Source organism: Tachypleus tridentatus, chromosome 8, assembly GCF_004210375.1.
Source record: "Tachypleus tridentatus isolate NWPU-2018 chromosome 8, ASM421037v1, whole genome shotgun sequence".
Taxonomy (NCBI): domain Eukaryota; kingdom Metazoa; phylum Arthropoda; class Merostomata; order Xiphosura; family Limulidae; genus Tachypleus; species Tachypleus tridentatus.
In genome coordinates this window covers 123,252,832-123,268,162 of record NC_134832.1, presented here as the reverse complement: position 1 = coordinate 123,268,162, position 15,331 = coordinate 123,252,832, and the positions used below count along the sequence as shown (strand labels likewise).

Below are 15,331 nucleotides of genomic sequence, written 5' to 3'. Positions count from 1 at the left end.
TGTCATATTGCCATTTTTAGGGGCATTCTGTAAGATTGAATCTTCAGCCATTTTTACTACAAATACTGCATACACGCAACATAATGTATTGAATAAAATAAAGCAAGTTTTAGTACATAACTTGCCATGAAAAAGTGGTCAGATCATGGTCTGACTGTCTGTACTACTTCCTATGGCTCTACAGCTATATGAGTAATTGGAATAATCATAAATTGTAATTATCAGAAACATGATTTTATTGTGACAGTTGGCTTAACTGTAAATTTGATTAGGTCAATTGTTGGTATAATTGAAAACAGTAATAATCAGAAATATTAATTTTGATTAATTGATTTAATTATATACTCTTCAAAAAAGGAAATGCAAAAGGCAAAATTTGGGACAAATTGTTAACAAGTTTATTCCGGGTAGTTCTGTATGACATGTGTGAAACTTTGCACATTCGCTGCTGAACATCCAAAGTCTGCAAAGGCAAAGTCCACGGTCACTAGTTGAAGTTTAACGTCACTCAATGTCAGTAACGAGTATGCCCCCCGTGAGCATCAATAACTGCTTGGCATCTCCTGCCCATGGAAGCGATGAGATGACGAATCACATCCTGTGGGATGGCTGTCCACTCAGCCTGCAAAGCTGCTGCAAGCTAAGGTAGAGTCTGCGGTTGAGGTTGTCGCCATCGCAGACGTCGGTCCAACTCGTCCCAAACATGTTCAATGGGGTTTAAATCTGGTGATCTTGAGGGCCAGGGAAGAACGTTGATGTTGTGGTGTCTCAAGAAGACAGTAGTGAGTCAGGCTGTATGAGGACGGGCATTGTCATGTTGAAAAACGTAGTTGACGTTCACCGTGATGGGTTGCACATGGGGCCTAAGAATCTCGTCGGCGTATCGTTGAGCTGTAAGATTCCCTCGAATGTGCAAAAGGTCTGTTCTGGCATTGTAGGCAATGGCAGCCTACATCATGATGCTGCCACCACCAAATCTGTCAACTTCCTGCACACAGTTTCCTGCAAAACGTTCACCTCGGCAACGGTAAACACAGGTCCTTCCATCCTGCCTACGAAGCATAAAACGTGATTCATCGCTGAACCAAACATGCCTCCATCGTTGATGAGGCCATACCCGATGTGCCCAAGTCCACTGCAGCCGTGCTTGACGATGGTGCTGGGTGAGGATGACGCCTCTGACTGGACGTCAAGGTCGGATTCCTGCATCTCGTCACTTTTATAGGGATTTTGCACTTGCAGAACATGCAGATCTCTCAAACAAATTTATTGGACACGAATGCGTTTTGGCGAAAAATCCGATGTTTTCCTCCATTTTCAAAGTGCACAACTTTTATTGTCATTTTGGTCTGACAATCAGTGCCTTAACACGTGTAACATCAAATACTTTGAGCTTGTAACGTTATTACATATATTTCTCTTTAAAATAAAAAAATATCCATTTTGCATTTCTTGTTTTGAAGAGTATATTTTAATCAGTTAGTTTACTTGATACTAATCAGCAACATTTTTATTGTAGGTGATTAATTAGTTTGCCTAGCTTTAATTTATAATACTTTTTTCACTATTTAAAATAATAATTTATTACACAAATGGGTAAGAGCTTTGCTTTTATCAGTTTTAAAGCTACTGTTGGGTTCCATATTGATAACTAATTTCTAATATCATTAATAAGATATATTAAAGATGCATTTATTTTACATTTTCAGCACAGTGTATAATGTTTACTTCACAAAAATTTTTTAAGTGTTTTTAATTATTTATGTTTTAACTTTAAGGTAAATTTTTTATTCTTCACCCCTAAAGCACTTTGTATAATTATTTTTAATACATATTTTTATAGTTCCTCTTGAGTGCTTTTTGTTCTTAAATAAGAGATAGTAATATGGACTGTGTTTTATGTACTTACATTTGTTTCATTTTTACAATATATTCAATATTTTAACTCAGCTTTTCATCTGCTTAAAACTTGCAGTATTATCTCAAGATCAAGTATGTTAGCTTTATAAACTGCCCCTCCCTTCATGGTTCAGTAGTAAGCTTGAAGATATAACACTAAAATCCTGGTTGTGATATCTACTGTGTAGCCTTTTGCTTCACAACAAACAAACTACATAAAATACAACCCACAAGTCAGATATACTCCCTAAACCCACCTTGATAAAAGTGATATACCAAAGATAGTTTTTTAAAGATGTTCTTAGATTTCTGTGTATGCACTGATATATATTACTTTACCTGTTGTTATAGCCTACAGGTTCAAACAGATTGGGCCAATCTATTATGAATATGGTTCATTGATTGTCTCCTATGACAATGCAGACATAGCAGTTAAGGCATTTTACATGCTGAGAGAATGTAGTTTTGATGATAAAAATCTTTTAGTCCTTCTTCTACCAAACGTTACCCCAGAAATGATCCCACCAGGAATTAGGGTAAGTTAGGTGCATCACTTATTTGTAAGTTGCAAGTAAAGAGTTTCTAGAGATTATTTCATAAATGATCTTCAAAAAAAAATAAGTATATCTGAGAAAACTTTCAAAATTAGATGTTATAATGCGATGTTATGAATTAGCCTATTTTAATAGTACAACTGGCTTTTTAATTATTAATAAGTATTTCAGAAACTGGGCTTGCTGAGTTAAACAATTCTTATTTCTTCTGTATATTTTTCTATTTGTATCAGAGTGATTAATTCATGAATAATAAAGATTTGTACAAAATACCAAATATCCAAGTCATTATTTCACAGATATTTACAGTATTTTTGGTAATTTAAGCATTACTAACCCTATTCTATGAATGATCACTCTTGGAATCATGGTTATTAAGTTCTGTAGTAAATTATTAAAGTCATTGTATTTCTTAAAAGAATAAGGTCTCATTTAGCATTTTTACAGTTTACCCATAGGGAAACAGTATGTAAGAAAGTGTTATGAAAGTTTATCTAATAAACAAGCCAGGTAAGTTAGTAAAGGAGAATCTTTTATGTTATATTTGTGATTGTCTCACCAACTAAGAACCAAGGATAATTAAATTAACTTTGTGTTTCAGAGTTACATTCATAAAAAATAAGGTCAAATATTTGTTAGCTGAATTAACTCAAAAAGTTGTTGTTCTAAGGAATTTGTGTAATAGGAGACCATTTGCCTAGTCACTTTGGTTCAGCTTAAACACCAGTTCAGACAGATTTTTTTAACTCCAAGTGTATACTCTTGAGTGGAGTGCTCAAGTCACTAACTCAAAGAAGTTTACAGTTAGAACAAAGAATAGACTTACAGACTGAGATTTAAAAATACATATAATACTTTAATGCAAATTATTAAGATACTTGGCTACATCAAGATTACCCAAAGTATCTTGAAAAGTTTCTATACTAAGATTGTCAAAATGTTTGGTCTGAGTGCAAACCTTCAAAAATATTCATTAAATATCCTACTACGGCAGATACGTTATCTGTTACCATGTCACATGAAATATGATGCTTGAACGTAATTTACTTTGCAAGTTCCTCTGTAAACTATACATTTTACATCAATTCCTAACTTAGTTGTTTGACTGAGAGAGGTAGCCATTGGTCACTTACATGAAAATTGAACAATAAAAGTTTGTAACATCTTGTAATATGGGCATCATCATTGATGTTCTTGGTTTAGGAGAGGTTGAATCAGGTAGCATTAAGCAGTGAACTTTCTAGCAGTAAGACCAATGGCATTTTATTTAGCATCAGAGAACTTAGCTTTAGACCAAAATGTGACTTTGTATACACTGTTTGTGGTATTTTTATGATGATTTAAACAGCTTTGCATGCTTATTTTGTAAGAAGATCCCTTCTCCAGTTGGTTATCTTCCATTGTCTTATCAAACCAAAACTTATTTTTTAATTAATTAAGGTCAGAAGCTGTAAATTTGCTACCTATTTGTATATATTTTTTGGTGGATTCCTTACAATCAAAGTGCTGCTAGTGGTCACTTATGTTCTTTTTGTTGAACTTATTTTCTGCCATTACTGAAACTAAAATAAACATTCTCAAAGCTTTCTCTCTGCTATGGTTTCATTTGTTTATATAGATAAGATAAACTACTGGTTCACATTACAGCTTGGAATGCATCTTAGTTTATATTTGACATACACATTTCCTTTCTGGGTCAAGTATCATTATATATTTTCTCTTACTCTTACGTATTCAATAACATGCATGTCTTTTCTTCCTATGATATCTATGTATGCATGTCATGCATGAAATTTATAAAATAATGTTGTTCTCTCCTTAAAGCTTCTTAAGTTGAGATCCTAGATGAGTCAGGATTTTATGTTAATTTTTTTATCTGTTTATTATACATTTACAACACACTTTTTGAATATTTAATAAAATAAAATTACAGTTATAGAATAAATACTTGATAACATTGTGTTACATAATAAACACAAGTGATTGTGTGTGCCAGAAATCTTTTCAATACAATAGATGCTACAATACATTATTATTGATGTTTCTCACCTTTGGTAAAGAATTAGTCAAAAATTTAGGAGCATTTTTAAGGAAATTACAATTTTGTAAATGTACCCTTCACCATGAAATTTGTTGCCCTCACCATGACATTTAATAAACTGCAGTCTGATATTTGAAGGTGTAGAATTATTTCTTTGAGAACCAATTTTTAGAAAGGTTCTATCTATAAGACTTTACCAAACAGAAAATTTAAACATTACATAAAAATATACACAATTTTTTTTTGTGAAATACTAGAAAAATAATAGATTCTCCATATTTATGCATGTTATTCCAGTACAATATCTTACCTCTTTTCACAAAATAGGTTTTCTCAATTAGTACTGCCCAAATTTTTAATGCTTTGCCACTAGCCTTCCATTATCATCCTGTACTTATCCATATGCAAATAATCATGCAGTGGTTATCCACTAATGAAAGTGTGACACCACTTCTATTGTAACCAGAGCCCTCTCCACTTTTGCACTCATTAATCAGTTTTCAGTTGGCAATAGAAATGTAAGGATAGGGTGTTTTTTTTTTGTTTTTTTCAGATTTGTCAGCATTTTCCTTTATGATATAGACTTAGTTTTTCTTTACTGTAGAATTAAATTTTTACATTTTGGAATTGTGATAAGCTATTTTCCAACTTGTTCAGGGCCTTTTTAGACAGCTTATTGTAGATCCCATTCTGTGGCAAGTGGTGCTTGACCAGGCATGCTTTTTTTTTAAAGGTCCACACTGTTCATCAGTTATGTTGTAGTTCTTCTTACAGTGGACCTGAGTTATAATTCCAAATGTCACTAGGTGTTAGTTGTGTGTCTCCATACTATTGCCATCTGTGCTTAAATAGTTATGCCACACTATTGAATTATGTGCACCTTAGGGATGGGGTGTTCTGTGGGATAGCCAGTAGTTCTCTATAGTGATTTTTTTACATCATTGCAAACCGTACACTCATGGGACTGCCTTGAGTAAAGCAGGCAGAGATTTCCGCCCATCTTGTTGCTTTGTGGCATTGAGACTCTTTCTACCATGGACTTGATGTACAGTTCATCTTCCTAATCAGTTTCCATTTTGAGGTGAAGAAGTAGGTGATCCTTTACCTATTTCAGATCTGATGTATCATTTCAGATACTGGCTGCTGTTAGATGAGGTTGGACTACCACTGTGATGTGTTGTACCCTAACCACGTGACATCCAGGAGTTCCATTAATCAATGATACATATTCTGGGATTTTGTCTTGTTTTTCTGCCTTTTATGTTTATGACACAGCCATAAAAGAGTGAAGAGTAAACCTGGTTTAGATATTGTACAGTCTCCTGCTTAGGTGTAATGTTTTGGTTTCACACCTCCTGATCTTTCTTAGGGTGCTTCATAAAGGGGGATTTTTCTTTATTAGCCCTCCACCACTTCAGTGTTTTGATTCTTGCCATTTTGTAAATGGAGGTAAGATATTGTTTCAGAAGTTAGCATTTTCTTACACTAAAATGTATTTCTGATAGATACTTACCTCTTCTCATTTTTCCCACCCAGCCTTCCACTTACAATGTTATATAGTGAAAATATTTTACCAGACTTGAGATGTGAAGAGGATGCTGTTACAATTGGAGTTGTGTCATGCTTCTATTGATAGATAGTTGTTGTACTATCATTTGCAAGTGGACAGGCAGAAGGGGGAGATGGAAAGCTAGTGGCAGTGTTGAAAATTGTTAGTGAAGGAAAATGCTACACTACAATATAATTATGTTTTCTGAAAGCATATTAAAACTTTTACTTGCATTAAGTTTTCAAAATAAAATTTAATCATTATTTACTGTCATATAACAAGCATTCAGCTAGTGTGTGTATAAAATACAACTTCTGGTGAATAATAAAAAAAAATAGAATTCTAAGATGAAAGTAAGTATTTTTAATGTTTTTTCAGTATAGCTGAGCACAGTTCAGAAAGCTCACAATATAGAGAAATTGTAGTAAAATTAAATTGAATTATTTGATTGTTTTAAAGCCAAAACCAAATACTGTATACTCAAATTTTTTACTAACATTCATACATTTGTTTAAGTATTTCCACTGTGAGTAGGAAATAATATCAGTAGGTGTAAAAATGACAATCCCTTCTTCATTTTGCAAAGGGTTAATCAATTTATAAAATACTCTTTATGTGTAGAAATATTTTAATTATTACCTGGGCATCTTTGTTTTGAAGCAAGTTTAATGATTAAATAGATATGAATAAAGGACAGATACTTTTCTTGAATGATGTGGAAAAGTTATCTCATGTATGCATGTAGCATGTTTTGATTTATCATTCTCAGAAGTGTACAGTTTACAGTGCATCCCGTACTTTAATGGCATACACTAGTGAGACCAGATGTATTGTTACATGTCAAGTTCTGTCAAATGTGTTAACTTCAACAATCAGTGTAAGTTTTAATACCAAAAAAGAGAATTGTGTAATAGCAGTATAATGTTGTTTAAGTGATAGATTTTAGGGTATTTGAAATTCCAGCATTTAGGAACTTTATGACTTCAATTAATAACTGCCTCTGACTCAAAAAGTACTGTAAAAAGACCACATAACATGTGTCTGCTGTTAGAAACTTGCTTGCAGGAGGTTTTGACAGTGCCACATCACACTGCAAAGTATAATTATGATTTCACATAGATTATTCAAAATCTTGTACAATTTCAGCCTAAAGTGTGGACTTGTTGGAGCTAGAAGAGGATAGACTTGTTCTATGTGTGTTTTAAGTCCAGTGTCAAATATAGTTTTGTTTAGGCTTTTTTAACTTTTATTAATGTTAAGAGTTATGGATGTAACAAACAGTATTCTGTGCCATTAAAACATTGCATCTTTTATTAGTGTTATAGTTTCATTCAGACCTTTTTAACTTTTATTAATATAAAGAGTGATGATTTTAACAAACTTTATTCTATGTAAATAAAATGTAGCAGCTGTTATTAATGATATTGTTTTGTTTAGGCCTTCTGAACTATTAATGTAATGAGTTATGATTTTAACAAACCTTTTCTTTGGAGTTAAAATGTTGCATTCTGTTATTAGTGATATTGTTTTGCTTTCAATGCTGTGTTACTGTAAAATTAAGTGATTTTAAATTATTAAATTGATTGGTTTTTAACTTCAATATGTTAGTTGTTTGTAATGATGTTTTTTCTATTTTCAGCCATTGTTAGTGTTTGTTAATGTTAAGAGTGGTGGCTGTCAGGGACTTGAGCTCTTATCAGCATTCAGAAAATTGTTAAATCCTTACCAAGTTTATGACCTTGAGAATGGAGGACCTCTACCTGGGTAAATAAAGTTTTCAATGAGTTCATATTGTATGCATAGTACAAGACTACAGCTATAATTAAAGGTGGAATTTGAATTTCAGTTTAAACTTCAGTAATTAATATCATAAAAATTTAAAGTTACTAATTTTCTCTACACCAAGTACATAATGTTGGGAAAACATGTCACAATTTCTTAAATATTTAATAAAACTTTCAAATAAAACTCCACAAAAGTGCTAGTTAAAACCAAGAAAGTCAGAATAAGTTGTAGATAAAGCTGCACAAGTTAGGCTGTACAAATAAGGCTGCCCGGTGAGTAATATAGAGTGCCAGATGAGCCTTTAAAATTATTAACATTCACACATTATGAAACAGAAATGTACAAGTCAAATTGTGTATCTTTATTCAGACTTCAGATGGAGAGGTACAAAACTAATTGTGAGAAATGTAACAAAAGAGTAGGTTTAATAAAAGTTTAGTTTTTTAGCTTAACTAATTAAAAAATTATTGATAATAACAAATATGTTTATGGTTTTTGTAGGCTATATGTGTTTAGACGAGTTAAAGACTATAAGATTCTAGTTTGTGGTGGAGATGGTACAGTAGGCTGGACACTACAGTGTCTAGATAATGTTGGTCAAGACTCTGAGTGCTCATCCCCACCGTGTGCCATCCTGCCTCTTGGAACAGGCAACGACCTTGCTCGAGTTCTTCGTTGGGGTCCAGGCTACACAGGTGGAGAGGAACCACTTACACTGCTCAAGGATGTTATTGATGCAGAAGAGATTAGATTAGACAGGTAAACAAGGATATAAGTATCAGGTAGTAGATAAACCTTGTTATGTGATTTTAATTAAAATGTCAAAAGCATTAAACTGAAGGTTCTGTTCTTGTAATAAATTCATGTCTCAACAGACTTTATGGAGTTATTAAAGACTAATTATCTAATCCATTGTATATTTAGATCTATGTACATAAAGTGGTATTTGGTAGAGATGTAAGTGCTGAATTTAAGATATAATATTTTATGCATATAGGTGGACAGTAGTGTTTCATTCTGATGAAAAATCTGATGATAAACCTGGAATTGTGACTAATAGCTCTGGGTCCACATCTGAGGACAACACTGCCATCTTTGTGATGAATAATTACTTTGGAATTGGAATTGATGCTGATCTTTGTCTTGATTTTCATAATGCTCGAGAAGAAAACCCTAACAAGTTTAACAGTAGGTAAGAAATCATTCACCAGTGTGTGATAAAACTTAATTTGTACAATATAAATCTAATATACTATTACATCACTTATATTAAAAAGATGAGGTCCTTGAAATCTTGTGTAGATTATAAAAGAGTTTTAAAAATATTAAAATTACCCATACAGTTTAAAAATTGTATTTACATGGCACCTGAAAATAACATTATTTTGCTCTATATCAATCCATCAAACTACTATAACAATTTTTATGAGTACTTTTAAATTAATATTCCATTGGTATCATCCTGCTAAGTTAATTGTATGCATTTTAAAACCATTTCAATCTAAATTACTTTTACTTATTTGTTACAGACTTCATAATAAAGGAGTTTATTTCAAAATGGGCCTTAGGAAAATGGTGGGTAGAAAATTATGGAGAGATTTTAATAAAGAAGTCCGTCTTGAAGTGGATGGTAAAGTTGTGGATCTCCCTCCAGTTGAAGGAATAATCATTCTTAATATTCTAAGGTAAAATATTATGTGCACACAAAATTCATAGATTTGGAAGTTATTATTCATTTCAATGTGGGAATTTTTCACAAACTGTGGCTTCATTTTCAAAAGACAAGTTTCTAGTCAAAGTAAAAGTAAAACGTTGTTAGAAAAAGATGTGCATCCTCGCTAACTTTTCATATGACGTTTCCCAAACTTGTGTGCCTGTGAGAGCAGTAGTAAATTATTGGCACTACTTGTGGATATGCTTATATATGCAAGGTCTGGCTTAGTTTTACTTTATAAATTTTTAATTGATACAACAGAAGTAAACATTTTCTTTATTTAAATGATGATTTGTGTTTATCTTACCAGTATTTATAGTTTGTAATTTTTAAATATGTTATTTGATTTAGGTCTAGTATACTTTACCAGTGCTGCTTATTAATGTCAGTAGTATTAAGTCAGTTAATCTGCCTGATGTTATATGATTGCATTTTAGCTGGGGATCAGGTGCTAATCCCTGGGGCCCAGAAAGAGAAGACCAGTTTTCTAAGCCTAATCACTACGATGGGATGTTGGAAGTGGTTGGAGTTACGGGAGTAGTCCACATGGGACAGATCCAGAGTGGACTTCGAAATGGCATCAGGATTGCCCAGGGAGGACATGTGAGTTCTTGTAGTTTCAATAAGTTTGTGATTAAGATTTTTTGGGAGTCGAGAAAAGAGAAAGAATTGATATTTTTTTCTCAAAACTATTTATTTCTAATATAATACTTACTTCCTTTTGCAAGATTAGCTATTCTCATCTAGTACTGTGCTCTGTATGCAGACTTTTTTCTTTACACATGCCACAAGTTTTCTTCTCCCCCTATTGGATTCCAATATGTTTCTCATGCAAATCATGCTCCCTTTAACTGCCAGTAGGAGTGTGATGTGCTCACTCCCAATCTTCTCTGTGACTTTGTTCCATAGAATTTTCTGTTTGCCACACATTTTCTGCTCACAAGGTTCTATCACTTTTGAAGATGTGATCTTCAGTGAAGTCACTGGTCCTCCTTGGTTGTGCACATTTGAGATCCCTCCAGTGAGCTCTTCAAGATCAATGGAACCTTGCTTGGGACCCTTGGTGATATATACTTGCTTATTCTGGACTGTACCAAAAACTGCACAGGTAAAACAGAAGGGGATAACTGCCTTTCCCTGCATTGTCTTGTATTGAATAAATTGGTGTGGTCTGTTTTTCAAAATTTAGTTTCATGGTCACCTGTTGCACTGTCTCAGGTGATGACATTCCTCCAGAATTTTCAACACATTTTTATCCCTTCTTCTTCTAGTGAAATATGGAGTTCTTCCTTACCAAGTTTCAGTTTCATGTTGCTGGGGTAGTTAACCATGGAGGTGCCATCCTGAATAGATTCCATGTAAAGTTCACTATGACCATTCAGTGCAGAGTAGGGCAGTGATGTTCTGCAGGTGTAGATGACATGATATCATCCAATATACGTTTTACAATCACAAAGTAATAAGACATCAAACTGAAGTTCACCCCTTCAGTTGGGAGCTCTCATTCTACTTCACTGTAAATGTCATTATGTTGATTGTTCTACTCTAAATCCCACACCCACTAAAGGGTAATGACATTTAATCTGAAGTTCACCCCTTCGGTTGGGAGCTCTTATTCTACTATTCTATAGTGGGTGTGGGATTTAGAGTAGAACCAATCAACATAAGTCCCTCACACATGTTTATGGTTATCTCCATTCATTCCTCATTCATACTCCTGTGTTGTGGGGATAAAGGAGACTGTTCAGGTTCTGTCCTTTTTGCTATCCCTTGTATCTTATGCTGAAGATATTACTGCATTTTGGATGGTTCTGGTCAGTTTTGTTGTTATGGAAATTGATTTCTATTATATGGACATTTTTTTTCAATACAGGATGTCAGGTTTCCAGATCGATAGATCAGAGATATCACATGAGTCGTTTGTGAGTCAGAGTGGTTCTAGATTCCCTTTGGTCTCTTGAACTTGAGGTGAAGAAAGTATGATCCTTATCCTCCCACTGCATGGATGTTGGTTCCCAGCAGCATTTATTTTGGATATAGCCCATCATACCCTAGCCACTCTATACCAAGGGGCACATCTCTTTATTTACCTACTTTTATACTTAGTGGGATTGAGCTACCTATGTGCTCTCCTCTTCTTCCACCCTTACCACCTACACATTTCCCAGATAAACAAAGAGAATACCTAGTTCAGAAGTGTTGTCATTCTCCTCATCATATCTTGAAATCTGGCTCTCTCATTTCAGATACTTGTGGGGGTTGCTTTTGTCTTTCCCTTGCACCAGTTCTTCCTCCTATTCAGTGTGGGATTCTTGCTAATCTTGTGAGTAGAGATAAATAACATATCAGAAGATATAATTTTCCTGTACTGAAAATGTATTTTTTGATAAGTACTTACCCCCACTCAAACTTCTCACTTTTTCTCTTCACTCTCCTTTGGTGCTTACATTTACTGCAAAACTTCAATGTAATAGTTCAGTAGAAGCATATAGAGTGAATCAGACATATCACATATGTTATGCCTCTATTGGTGGAAAAGTGACACATGATGATTTGCATGACAGAGGTTTGTAATTATTTGATTCTAGTAGGGAGGAGTAGAAGGCCTGTAGCATGTGTAAAGAAAAATGTTTGCATTTAGAGGGTAGCTCTTGATGAAAACAGCTAATCTTGTGAGAAATAGGTAAGTATCTGTCAGAAATACATCTTCAGTATAGGAAGGTTATAAATTTTGAAGTTAAGGGTAAATTATGATGTGTGTAATATATAGACACATTTTATGGTATATAAGTAATTTTAATATCTATGTATTTAATGTCAAATCATAACAACAGTCTAAAATCTACTCACAAAGATATCAGACCACAAAATTAAAAAGACATACAGTAATTATTACAAATATTGTTAACTGAGAGAATTTAACTAATTATTTTTATTTATTTGTTATCAAGCACAAAGTCACATAGTTTTCTGTTTGTGTTGTAACCAACAAGTTTTGAAACCAGATTTTTAGTGTTATAAGCCCTCAAGAGTTACTGCTTAGCAACAGGGGAGCCAAACTTATTAATAAAAAACATTTATTATAAAATTAACAATCATAATATTGATATAATGTCTTACCGTTTCTCACAACGTAGCTTTTCTCAACTGGTACTGACATCTGTTGGTGCAAATGTTGAACATATGCCACTAGCCTTCCATTCTTGTGCATATCCAAATGCAAGTGATCAAATTATGAAAGGTTGCATTTTTTTAAACTTTTCATACTTTCTCAAAGGCTTTTTGCTCATATATTGTGGATACAACTCTGTGACAAGTAATGCCTGAATAGGTATAATTTTATTTGAAAATCTGCACTGTCTGTTCTTCAACCATGCTTGATGTCAGTTATGTTATAGCCCTTTTGACTGCAGACCTGATCTGTAATTCCAGATATCGACAGGTTTTAGCTACACGTCTTTATTTTATTGTTAACTATGACTAAACTATTACATCATAGGTTTTGGTTTTGCACACCATAGAGAGGGTCTGTTCTGAAGGACTGTAGTAGTTCACAGTTTGTCACAGACTGTTCACTCGTGGAGTACTATGAGTAAAGCAGATAAAGATTGCTGCCCATCTCTGATGCTTTTTGACATTGAGACTCTTCCTACTGCAAATTTAATGTACAATTCCAGATGCTACAAGGTTTTGTTGATTGACTCTATTGATGTGGTAGATCTGCTTTTCAAAATAGACGATTGCAGTCAACCATTGCACTGTCTCCAGTGATGCAGTCCATAGACTTCTACAGCACATTTTGTCTCCCTTTTTTCTAGTGGAGTATTTACGTCCTTACCACTTATTAGTTCATAGCTGCTGAGGTGTTGGACCAAAGAGGTCTCTCCTGCATGATGTATTATATCAGTCAGTTGAAAGTGAAATAGTGGTATTCTGGTATCACACTTCTAATCACATGTCTGATGTACAGTTTAAGATACCACCAGGTTTTGGTTTTAACATTCCTCTGTATTTTGTCTGTTTATATTGACTGATTATTTTTTCCTACCAAGGTATTCCTCTTTCTGTTCCCAGTGGGCCTGTTTTTAGTTGGAGATGGGCCTGGTCACAATTTGCATCATTTGTAGATGGCATGATGCATTTCCTACCACAGACTTGATATACAATTGCAGATGCCTCTAGGATTTGGTTGAAGCACCCCACCATGTCATGAATACATATGTATCTATTATTGCAGTTTGCCCCTCAAGCTGAGATATTCTTCATATATGTCATCATTTGGATCTGTGCTCCTGATGAGCTTGGTGTTGGTTGGAGATGGTTCAGCTTAGTAAATTCTCACATGTATACAAACCTTTATACCTCCTACCATGAACTGGTTGACAAATGTCCACTGCTTCAAAGTTTTTGAACTGGAGTTACATCCCAAGTTTGTGGTCCCTCTTCCTACCATCTGTCAGTTCCCATAGAATCTGAAGTTGGTTGTAACTAGACATAGTACATGTTTTCCTGCTTGTGTATGGCTGGACATTCTCCTCCTACCACAGAGTAGAAGCACTATACCTATTGCTAGCAGGTTTTGTATTGGAAATGTCATATTGCTGTGGATTTCTTCCTCTTATCCATCTGTGGTGGTTCTCAGTGGATCTGGTGTTAACTGTGTTGGAAATGTGCAGAAGTGAAGATGGACTTTGATATGGAAACTTGACTTCCATACCAATTCCTGTTTTAAAGTGAAGAAGTAGATGATCCTGTGCCTGTCATGGATTTGTTATATCATCCAGGTACCACCTGGTGTTGGATGAGGTCAAACTACCACTGTGGTCTGTTGCTTCCTAGCCACTCAATACCCAGGAGTATCATTCATTGGTGATACATTTTCTAAATGGGGATTTATCTTTTAATCAACTCTCTACCTGTTTAGTGTGGGTTTCTAGCAATTTTGTGAACAGATGTAAGATCTTGTATTGGAAGTTAGTATTTTTCAACAATGAAAATGTATTTCTGATAGGTACTTACCTCAGATCAAATTTCTCTCCTAGTCTTTTCACTTATAGTGATATAAAGTGTAGGTTTTCTGACCAATCACGAAATGATTAATGAATATAGATATAAAGAGGGCACTGGTTACAATAGGAGCTGTGTTGTACTTCTGTTGGGGTAGAGCTACTATATGATTATTTGTATGTGGATATGGAGAAGTGGGAAATGGAAGGCTAGTGACTTGCATTGAAAATATGTGCCAACAGAGGGCAGTTCTAATTGAGAAGAGGTAAATATCTATCAGAAATACATTTTTATTGTAGGAAAATGCTAACTTTTAAGTTTTAAATAATTACAAAAGCACTTAAACCTGCAAATTCTAAATTACATTTAAAAAGTGTAATAAGAACCTTCACTTGAATAACTACATTTAATTGAAATTGCATGTTTTACTTTGTAAATTATCTTTTAAATAATTATGATTGGATTTTTAAAGTATTTTCTTCCATTTATTTTATTGTTAAAACTTTTAGGTTTTATTCAACTAAGAAAAGAAAATACTTAATTGGAAATTCTGGTTCTTTAGCTCCGAATTCGTCTCAACTCTGAAATGCCTGTACAAGTAGATGGTGAACCCTGGATTCAGAGTACTGGGGAAGTTGTGGTCCTGCGCTCTGCTCTCAAGGTCAGTAAAATCTTTGCACATATTACTGAAACATTAATGAGGCATTTTGGAAGCGAATGCTTTTAGCCATATTAAATGTTTGTAATACTTATAACATGTATTTAGATTACATGAAAAATGT

The 15,331-nt window shown here is 33.9% G+C and overlaps 1 protein-coding gene across 2 annotated transcripts in view; it reads left to right on the top strand.

The window, feature by feature from the left end:
* Positions 1–15,331, top strand: part of LOC143223385 (diacylglycerol kinase theta-like) — a 77,489-nt gene that overhangs the window by 50,532 nt on the left and 11,626 nt on the right. For both annotated transcript variants that reach the window (XM_076451304.1, XM_076451305.1), the window contains exons 14-20: positions 2,251–2,435; positions 7,683–7,807; positions 8,330–8,587; positions 8,826–9,020; positions 9,358–9,513; positions 9,980–10,145; positions 15,112–15,210. In XM_076451304.1, the coding sequence (XP_076307419.1) occupies positions 2,251–2,435; positions 7,683–7,807; positions 8,330–8,587; positions 8,826–9,020; positions 9,358–9,513; positions 9,980–10,145; positions 15,112–15,210 (1,184 nt within the window). The remainder of the gene's footprint in view (positions 1–2,250; positions 2,436–7,682; positions 7,808–8,329; positions 8,588–8,825; positions 9,021–9,357; positions 9,514–9,979; positions 10,146–15,111; positions 15,211–15,331) is intronic.